Below are 10,596 nucleotides of genomic sequence, written 5' to 3'. Positions count from 1 at the left end.
CAGGAAGCCCCACGTTACACACCAAACCCCTCAGCCCCTGCCAGTATTCTCTCAGATTCAGCCATGAAACCTAAAATTTCCTGCTGTGAGCCAATCTAATCACATAAGGCCGAGTGCCCACAAAGACAGCTAAAATTGGATTTTTATTTTTTTTTTAACATTATAGCTGGAAGGAGCTGGTATACAACTGCACAGTAATTAGAAAACTCTTCCAAGATATACACTTGTTTGATTCTAAACCCTCAGCAGCCTAATATTCAAGCCTGAATCTTAATCTCTCTTAAAAAAAACTTTCAGAAAAACAACCAAAAGCAACTATACATACACAACAAACAGCAGCATCAACAAGGACATAAACAGTATGTCATGGTTTGACCCTGGCTGGCAGCCAGGTGCTCAAACAGCCACTCTTTCACCCCCCCTCCTCCACTAGACAACGGGAGAAAATATATTACAGGGCTCAAGGTTTGAGATAAGGACAAGGAGATCACTTTCATTGTCCTGGGCAAAACAGACTCGATTTGGGGGAAATTAGTTAGATTTAGTAAAAGAACAAATCCAATAAGAGTAACGAGAAATAAAACCCCAGATCTTAAAAGGAGAAATAACACCTTCCCCCCATCCCTCCCTTCTTCCTGGGCTCAGCATCAATCCTGGTTTCTCGACCTCCTCCCTCCGAGCAGTGCAGGGGGACAGGGAATGGGGGTTACAGTCAGTTCATCCGATGTTGGTTCCACTGCTGCTTCTTCACTCCAGAGCAGGACTCTTCCCACTTCCCAGGGTCATTGTGGGATCCCTCTCATGGGAGACAAGCTTCATGCTCTCTTCTCCGATGTGAGTCATCCCACAAAGGGCAATTCATCACAAACCGCCCAGCGTGAGACACGTCACAACAGGGAATGGGGGTTACAGTCAGTTCATCCGATGTTGGTTCCACTGCTGCTTCTTCACTCCAGAGCAGGACTCTTCCCACTTCCCAGGGTCATTGTGGGATCCCTCTCATGGGAGACAAGCTTCATGCTCTCTTCTCCGATGTGAGTCATCCCACAAAGGGCAATTCATCACAAACCGCCCAGCGTGAGACACGTCACAAGGGGCAAATCCACTCCTCATGAGTCTGAGGTGCAGTCCTTCAGGGAAACTGCTCCAGTCTGAGTCCCCCGCAGCATCAGCTCAAAAGTCCCCCCAGCCAACCGGCTCCAGCCTGGGCTTCCTCTGGGCCACAGCCTCCTTCAGGCATCCACCCACTCAGCGTGGAGTCCTCCACTCCACAGTGGACATCTACACCCCCCACACGGGCTGCAGGGGGACAACCTGCTTCACCATGGGCTTCACAACCATCCGGGGAGACTCTCTGCTCCGGCAGCTGGAGCACATCCTCCCCGCCTCCTTCTTCACTGACCTTGGTGTCTTCACAGATTCTCACTCCTCTCTCTCTCTCTCTCTCTTTGCCAGTCGTTGTGTGACGTGGTTCTTTCCCTCTGTTTTTTAACTATGTTTTCACAGAGGCGTTCCTACTTTACTGATAGGCTCAGCCTTGGCCAGCAGCAGGTCCCTCTTTGGAGCTGGCTGGCATTGGCTCTGTCAGACTCAGGGGAAGCTTCTAGCAGCTTCTTGCAGAAGCCACCCCTAGAGCACCCCCCGCACTGCTGGAATCCGGCCAGGCAAACCCCGTACAGTGGTACTATAATAAAATTCTTATCTGGAGTGATGAAAAGAATTGCAGGTTGCACCACTTATTCTCAAATTCACTCCTTTTAATGGCATAACGATATTACACTATACAGTAATAGGAGCAAGGACTGAACTCCAGAATTCGGTCAGATTGGCTTTACTGTTTCAGTATTATTTCTGAAGGTAACTATTGCAATCTCCCTTTAAGATTTGGATAATGGTAAGAATGATCTGGTCTTCTACCAGCAGAGAGCCACTCCATGTCCACCAAATCTCTTCATAACAAGCATTATCAGTGTATTACAAAATTTCAAGTCAAGCTACCCCTTCTACCTCAAGGATAACTATCTAAGCCAGAGCTCACTACTTCTCAAGCTATTTAGCAATGCTGACTCAGGAACTATATTGGCTAAAAAGACTCCTCAGGTCTGTTAGGAAAAAAATAAGCATAATTGCCTTCATGTTACTAGATCCCTTTAGAAACGTATTTTTAAAAGCTTGCTGAAGACTGCTTTGAAAGAAGAGAATATGCTCTTCTACTCCAACAGGAAATATATCCTGTACATTTTTAAGCAGATATGGGGAAAAAGCACATCTCAAACCTGGACTATGCCTGCACAATCCCATTCAGATAATCATGTCTCTAGAAAAGCTGTTTCCTACATGAGTTACCATAATTATTGGATGCTTTTCTCACTTCTGCCTTATGTGCCTTCAAGGGTAATTTGCCAGTTTTCTTAAAAGAGTTCTGCCATTTTTATCTATATGCAGACTGTAGAATCAGTATTAGCCTTTACAAAAGGTATCTTTTGAAACCTTGGTCTGACAGAAACCTTCTGCTACTGACTAGACTCAAGTGGAAAGAACACTAAAATTCTTCTGCTACTGGTGATTATCTTGAGGAAAATAAAGCAGATTAAAGGAGGAGGGAAGAAAAAAAAAAAAAATCACATCAAAACCAAACAGTAGTGACAGAGGGAAAAAAATAAAACTCCTCCTAAATTAGAACTCCTTTAAGTAGGAAAAAAATCACTGTAAAACCAGTAATATTTGATTGGTGTAATACGTGCTCAAAAAAGAAACTATTCTAATTGCTTCTGCATTAGTGTCACAGGTAATTTACCTCGCCTGAAGATGCACATGCGCAGTAACAATAACAAGAATGTAACTGGTGAAGATTAATCGCTAATCAGCTACAATCCACCTTAGCATTTCAAATCCTAAGCAGCGCAATCCTTTGCAGTTGTTATTTTCTCCTTATGCTTGGTGCCACTGGGACCCACAACAGAGGAGGCAGCTTAATCCTCACAGTAGTCAAGAGGTCAAGACATACTAAGGGACAGGTAACGTAACAGAGGAAAAGGAATGAGGATGAGGCTGCTGAGCAAAGAAATTGATTCTGGTTGAGCCAAGAGGACAAGAGACAACAAGACAAGAGAGAAACACACAGACAAAGAAACTGTGAAGTTGTTTTGGCCTCTCAAGTGCTACAGATGTGTGAGAAAGCAGGGACCACTAACCTCATACTTCCTTCCAGCACAGAAGCCAGGATTCGTAAGTGTTGTTATTTTCATTGGTAAAAAAAGCTGCAGTACCACATGAAAACTATACAGTTGTGTTACAGAATAGCTCAGAGGACATCTGTGAATTCCTACCAGTTTCTTCTTATGTCTAAGTGGATGGAAAAAAACCCCACACAACATTCACAAACAACCCCAAACATTCACAAGGAATGTTTAGTTTTGTTTGTTTAAGAAAAATAAAGTTACTATTAAAATACAAAAAAAATCTTACAAGGCAAAAAGTTACTATGTTGCACATTTGGAAAAGCTATGACAGAGTTACAATTGCACAGCACTCCAGTATCCACACACCTTAGATAATCTATACTGCCATCACTTATTCTCCCAACGAACATGCATCGTGATCCTCCCTCTAATTTCACTGTTCTGCCAAAACCCACCACCTGTTAACACACTAGATTAGCAACACTAACGCTGTTGCTGATGGTTACAAACAGGACTGTGTAGTAAAGGGTGCTTTTATCCTCATCTCTAGACAAGATGCAAGAAATTTTACACTGAATGTAAACAGGAACTTGAACTCATAGAAAGGAACTTTTAGTCTTATGACTAAAATGAAACCCACTCAGAAGAACTGTTTTAATGCAGGATATTCTGCCAAGTAATTAAATTCAACTTCTAGGATGTTACAATGAGTTCTTAATTTTCTCGGTGCTCAGATTCACACTTGCATTTTAGTTCACACTTACTGCAGTAGAAGTAAATGAGTACTATGCTTCGAACATGCAGTGCTAGAAGAGCCATCCTGGGAAAAACATTACCAAGCCCTTCCAGATGCCTCCCAACACTGGAGATGCAAAAAGTTAGTCATTACCAACATTAGTCTTTGCTGTAGCTCCTTATCCATAACGCTTACAGAGTAACACTGATTAGTAACACTTACTAGTATTGTTATTTCCATTTATGCAGTAGTACAAGCGTAAGCCACAGTAGCTCATAAGGGAATGCTGGATGAAGAGTAAGTTTTTACATTATTTACTAAATGCAGAAGACCATAACTGAAAAAACTTCTACAGATTACTTGTTAAGTTGGCAAGTACCGTTCACCTCACAGAAGGAACATACTTCTTCCCTACGATGACTCCTCTGGAAAATTATACATCTGAACACAGAGGAGGACACATTAGGCTGCAAATCCTTTGCACAAGCACTGCTGTTACAACTCCTGAAACAAAGCAATCCTTTCAGATTCACGGACAGTGTTTCACAGCTAGTATAATCCCTTACCTAAATTCCAGTCATCATCACTTCAATTTTCTTAAGCTTAAATACTTAAGCTTAACTTAAAAGTTGTGTAAAAAGCTGATTCACTATGACTACTACAAAGTAGTCCACTGCGTCATCTTCCTTGCTCTGTGCAAAAAACGTTAGTCTAGCCAGGAATGAAACATAAAAACAAACATTCTCTGTACTTCCTTTTAATTATTTTCACCAAAAAAATCATACATTTCTCAATTAATATCAGTCTTTTCCAAGAGTCTTTAAGTTTCTATTAAGGCAAAATAATTTTTTTTTGTTTGAAATAGAATACTTTGAACCTAGAAAAATGGTGTCAATATTCTTTCCCTTCTGTATTCTGATTATCTCTAAATCAGAATTCATTTGCTTTCAATAACAGAGCACTCCTTCTCCAATAACTTACCTTTCCGCATGCACGGCAATGGTGTCGTCTTTTTGTAAACGTGAACTTGACTTGGCAGTTCATGCAGTTGGGTGCCTCTGAATCAGGAACCCACAGTGGTTGTTTCCATGACAGAGTTGCAGGTGTTTTAAGTGATTCTACATTTTCAGATGTTTGATTTCCTCCAGCTTCAGAGCTGCTTTCCCCAGAGAACACACGGTCAGAATTTTTACCAAAATTTATGCTGGTGCCTGAGAGAGGAGCTTCTGGCATAACAGAACTGTTTTCCTGGTTTTCTCTCTCAAGTACATCCGTTCTGTTCAGCTGGCTCTGGCCAAGAGCTCCTCGGGAAAGGCCAAGCAATTGCTTCGGTCTTGCACCTTCAGTATGAACCTGAGAAACTAGTACTCCACTGTCACTCTCAGACACATTCTTTTCTGTTGTAGATTCTGATTCACTGGCAGTAAGAGATACCTTAAGATTACTATTAATGCTTGTTATCTCCTTCAGTTTTGCTTGCATATGCTCTTCCGTGACCCCTGTGAAACTCAGATTGTTCACATCTGTTAAGCTCTCTTCATCTGTCTCAGCTTCCATTAAGTTACTACCATTGTCTGAAGACCTCAACACATCGGACTGAAGACTTTGTCCATACAAAAAATCATCAAGCTCAGCATCACTTATTAGAGTATCACTTTTAATAACACTCTCCTCAAAAGTGAAGTCAGCCATAACTGGGCTCATACTTTCATTGTAATAAGAGTCTACACCAACACCATATGGCTCAGTTTCATATTCTAGAAAATCAAAAGCTTTGGTTTGCTGAGAATCGCTATCATCAATTATATTCTCAGTATCATAATTCTCTCCATCTATACTTTCTTGCACAACACTTTTGTTGATTTTAGATACATATCCTTCCTGTTCATGCAAATCAATGTTTTTGCAGGATTCTCTGCTGAAGAGATCAGTGTTAGACCTTCCAGCATGAACAGTTAAAATATCACTAATAACCTCCGCCCCTTCATTCTGAGGTAGAGGATTAACTTTTTCTTCCGTTACAACTGATGAACCACATATAGACACAGGAAGTGGAAGACATGACAGCGAGGTCTGGACATCCTCCACTGAAATACATGCAGTCGCAACAGTATTTAATATTTCATTGCTATGAAGTTCTTCACTACCTACATTCTCTTCCATGATTTTCGTTTCCAGTTCTACTTCAGCTCCTGTTTGACCTGAGGAGCCTGATAAAACACAATTTCCAGGTAATGTTGCATTGCTTTTAGGCAGCTGTGGGCTCTTTGGCAAATCTGAAGGCATGGATTCAACATTACTCTCACCTTTTGAATCCACCTCTTCTGTGGCATTTCTTCCATACATTTCTTCACTTACCACAGAGCATGCACTCTCATTTTGTGATTCACAAAGCAATTTTTCATATGCTTTCTCATCCTTGGGACTGTACACACTAGAATTTTGTGATGTTACAGGGACACAAGCAGTATTAAGGCAATCTGTTTGCTCAAGCTTATCAAAAACTTCACTGCACTTCACAGATTCTGTGCTCTGCCGATCTTCATGTGGATCCGAGATCTCCGCTGTAGCACAGCAGTCTGATTTTAAAGATACATGATTAATCTCCTCTGCTTTAAGATGCCCTGAATCTTGTAGCATTGAGTCCCCATCATTCTGCTCTGTACTTAAAACACCACTGCAACCAGCTGATGACACACAAGTAGGAACAGGTATACAAGATATGCCAAAGCCAATCAAACCTTCACTGTACTGAAAGTCAACTGGCTGCAATTTTTGAGCATCTTCATGAGCAGCCACGGAATGCATTAAGTTACCTGTGTCATTAACAAGATCACACACAGGTATACTACACATTCCCAGGTTTGAAGCCTGGATTTCATTTAAGGAGCCACTATCCACAGTGGACAAAAGATCAGGCCCAGCAACGCTCTTCTCATTGTGTGGTGAATAACTCAGAAGTGCTTCACTTCTTCCAATATGGCTAGCAAAAGAGATTTCTTCTGAAGTACTGTTGTTAACATCCTCTTGCAGTTTTGGTGTTGGGTACACATGTTGTAAGCAATCCAAAACCGAAGAAAGAGAATGGTGTTTTGAGTCATAGGGATTTTGAGGTGTTCTATAGCAGTCATATTCATCTATTTAAAGCAAAAAAAGATATCAAAAGCAGAGTTTATTAAACCTCTCTCTTTCCAGAATTCACACTAAATCACATCTCTTCACAAATAAAAGCTTTTATTTAGCATATGTTACTTTAAAATTAAATGCTGTTATTTGACCAATATTACTATGCTGGGGAACAAGGCAGCAGAGGAACTAACCTGTATTCTGTTCAAATTCATCAAGTAATTTGTCCAAGTCACAGACTGCAGCCTTAAAGTAACTGTCCATTCTTGTCAGTTATAGTGAAGCTTTAGCTTGCTTAAGCCTAAAGAGAAAAACACAGCATGTAATTCACAGCACTTTTAAAGTATTTTTTTCTTATTAATAATAACACTTTCTTCTCTTTTCATGTAAACAAAAGGCAAGCACAAACAGGGCTGTAGACTGTCAGCCTCGCAATATGCTCCCAGTATGCTCCTAATATGTACTCCCAATATGCTCTATAGTACACTCAGTATACGACACGCAACACAAAAACCCACTTTAAACAAGGAAATTGAGGCTGCCTTATTAAAAACAAACGCATCTGAAAGCACACACTATGGCATTACAATATCAGCAAGTTTAAAACCAGAAGGATTTTACCTCATGCAGTTAACAGGCCAAATAAAAATAAAAATAAAAAAGGCCATCATTACCCTTGCAAGGCAAGTCAGTTGTTTAAAATAAATGATGCCTACAAAATCCCAGACGCTTCTTACTTTAAGCAGCAGTAGGAAACATAAAAGTATCCTTCTGTTGGCAGAAGTGCTGGCAAGAAAAAAGCTTCCTTTGAGAGTTCAAACCTGGCCATGAGCTCAACACTGAGCACGTGAACATGACACTTAAAGAAACAGATTTTCTTAGCTCCCAAGCTATCCAACCAATCAACTACAAATCACTTTCAGCTATGACCAGATGTTTCAAATAAAATTAAACACACACTAAACCCTAAAATGTATAAGGGCAATAAAGGAGACGACCATCTAAAACAGTGAAGTATGACACAGTCCTCCTAACACAGTTTAAGCAGGCTGAGGCCAGTCCTCCAACTGCCTTTAAATCCTTCTCTTAAACCCTGCTCCAAGGCCAGGGGGAGGGGGAAAAAAAAAAAAAGAAAAAAAAGAAAAAGCATACGGAACATGATAATTCTGCTCATTAACCTTCTCCAAATAAAATAATTTTTAAAATCCCCTTTTAGAGACTTACCTTCTCATCAGAAACTTATTTATTAATCATACCCCACTGCAAAACATCCCTTTTCATTTGGTTAATGAAGATTTCCAGCCACTCAACGTTACGCATTTTTAGTCCCTTTGAAGTCTTTCTAATGGGAAATCTTTTTCATATCTGAACATCCATACTGTGCAATTACCTAAAACATATGATCAAGATGTTATTTACACTTCTCTTAAGTAAAACGAGGGGGCTCAGATCCCTTTAGTCTAAATGTTCTGAAACTAGACCCATGGTGGTCTCTTTGCTTTTCCTTCTACTCTTACCAGTGCATTTAGTCTCCACATTGGGTGGCTTCACAGCCTACCACACTCAATGTTCTGGGACCACCATCTAGTACTGTCCCTTCTCAAAGCTTAGAGCCCAAATACTTAAATCCTCTCATATCACACCACTTATAACCATGTGCAGCTACAGATCTAGATTTCATGCCTTAGTCCACCAAGGTGTAAGGTTACCTCTTGCCACATTAATATGCATGTGATGAGAATACTTTTTAAGGTAATTTATAGTTTAAACAGAAACTCACCAAGAACAAGCGAAAAAAAACAGCAGGCCTCATAGCTTAATGCAGTCCTTTATAGAATCATAGAATAGTTTCAGCTGGAAGAGACTTTGGAGATCATCGAGTCCAACCTTTGTCCCAGCCCTATCAAACTACTAAACTATGTCCCCCAGTGCAACATCCACCCGTCTCTTAAACCCCTCCAGGGACGGTGACTGAACCCCCTCCCTGGGCAGCCTGTTCCAATGCCTGACAGCCCCCTCAGTAAAGAAATTCTTCCTAATATCCATCCTGAACCTCTCCTGGAGCAATTTGAATCCATTTCCCCTTGTCCTATCACTCACCACTAGAGAGAACAGACCAACCCCCGCCTCGCTACAGCCTCCTCTCAGGGAGTTGTAGAGAGCGAGAAGGTCTCCTCTCAACCTACAGGGAGCCAGGTCAAAGAGGTGAAAACATCAGAAAGTACTTTAAAACAGGAAGTACTTTAGAAGGAGAATGAAATTAGTTTTTTGCTTCTGCCTTTACCAGAAAAGGCTTCCAAAGTCCAACAATCTAGTAAAAGGTCCTGGCAGGGACCTGAAAATCTGGCTGTTTCACTCTTAATTATCTACAAAAACACTGTTCAAAGAGTGACAGCTTTGCAAGTTAATCTCCCAATTCATCACAATGAAAATTTTGAGTATTTTTAAAATCAGTAATAAATGTTTTTTAAAAACCTCTAATTATTAATGAAGGAAACAAATATCTATCACCAATAAACTAGACTTAAAAGATTTTCTCTGAAATGAATTTTGTTCAAGAGTCTCAGTGACACCAGAAGCCCTTATTAAAAAAAAATAATAATAAAAAAAATCATATTTCACAAACTGTATTTAGGAGAAGCAAGTAATCATTCCAGCTGTCTTTACCTTATACTTAAAATGACCTAGAGATTATCCATTATTTTGCACTCTTAAGTGGCACAAGATGAATTCGGAGTTATGCATATGTGCATTTTTAGATTATAATGCTAAATAGGCAGATTAGAAAGACTGAGTCATTTGCACTGTACACTGTTGGCCCACTGACCTCCCTGGAAAAGGAATGACTTCAAAGCAAAGAACTGTAGAAATGAATTTGTATGCAAATATTTACACCTATTTAATATGGATTAAATAATTTCTATGGATAGCTCCCAAAACTATCATACCTCGTCTACTGACTCAATAATGCTGCTATTTAGTTAAAACTACATAGTTTTTAAATAAAATGGTGCCCTTTGAGTTAATAAAGCATTCAGAACTAATGTAATTTCGAATAACTAGCATATTATGTCTCTAATTTCAATACTCTTTCTTGAAATGTTACACAGGTTTTCAGCTTTTCTAAACCATACCTCCAAAAAAAAACAAACAGCACCAAAAAACCCCAACAAACAAAAGCCCACAACAAAATACACCCTCTAAACAGGGCAAAGAAGCAGTAACTCCGTATCTTCTTTCTCCTGTGTCTTTCTGTCCTGAATCTGTGTATCTGCATCACCACAGAATTGTAAAAGATTTGTTTTCTTATACTTCAAAACATCTTTCAGCAACAAGAACAATTTTTATTTTTTTGCTTCCCAGATTTGCCAAATCCAATATTTACATTAAAAAAAGGAGGGGATAGAAGCTATGAAAAAGCTTTAGTGGCATGTTTTTGTTAAATGGCTGCTTGTTTCCGTGAGCAAAAGAAGTCTGTAGGAACCATTTGTTTTAGCAAATGGCATTTGTTCTGAATCTGTAAAGAGTTACACTTACAACCTGAAAACAGCA

The 10,596-nt window shown here is 39.9% G+C and overlaps 1 protein-coding gene across 1 annotated transcript in view; it reads right to left on the bottom strand.

The window, feature by feature from the left end:
• The window catches only part of ZFYVE16 (zinc finger, FYVE domain containing 16), a 23,428-nt gene extending 16,120 nt beyond the window's left edge, over nt 1-7,308 (bottom strand). The window contains exons 1-2 of the mRNA XM_009865766.1: nt 7,239-7,308; nt 4,900-7,055 (exon numbers count right to left, since the gene is read on the bottom strand). Coding sequence (XP_009864068.1) covers nt 4,900-7,055; nt 7,239-7,308 — 2,226 coding nt within the window. The remainder of the gene's footprint in view (nt 1-4,899; nt 7,056-7,238) is intronic.
• Nucleotides 7,309-10,596: the final 3,288 nt, after the last annotated feature.

This window comes from Apaloderma vittatum, unplaced genomic scaffold (genome assembly GCF_000703405.1).
Source record: "Apaloderma vittatum isolate BGI_N311 unplaced genomic scaffold, ASM70340v1 scaffold9103, whole genome shotgun sequence".
Lineage (NCBI taxonomy): Eukaryota > Metazoa > Chordata > Aves > Trogoniformes > Trogonidae > Apaloderma > Apaloderma vittatum.
The sequence above is the reverse complement of the archived record's forward strand: the minus strand, read 5'-3'. Positions and strand labels throughout refer to the sequence as shown.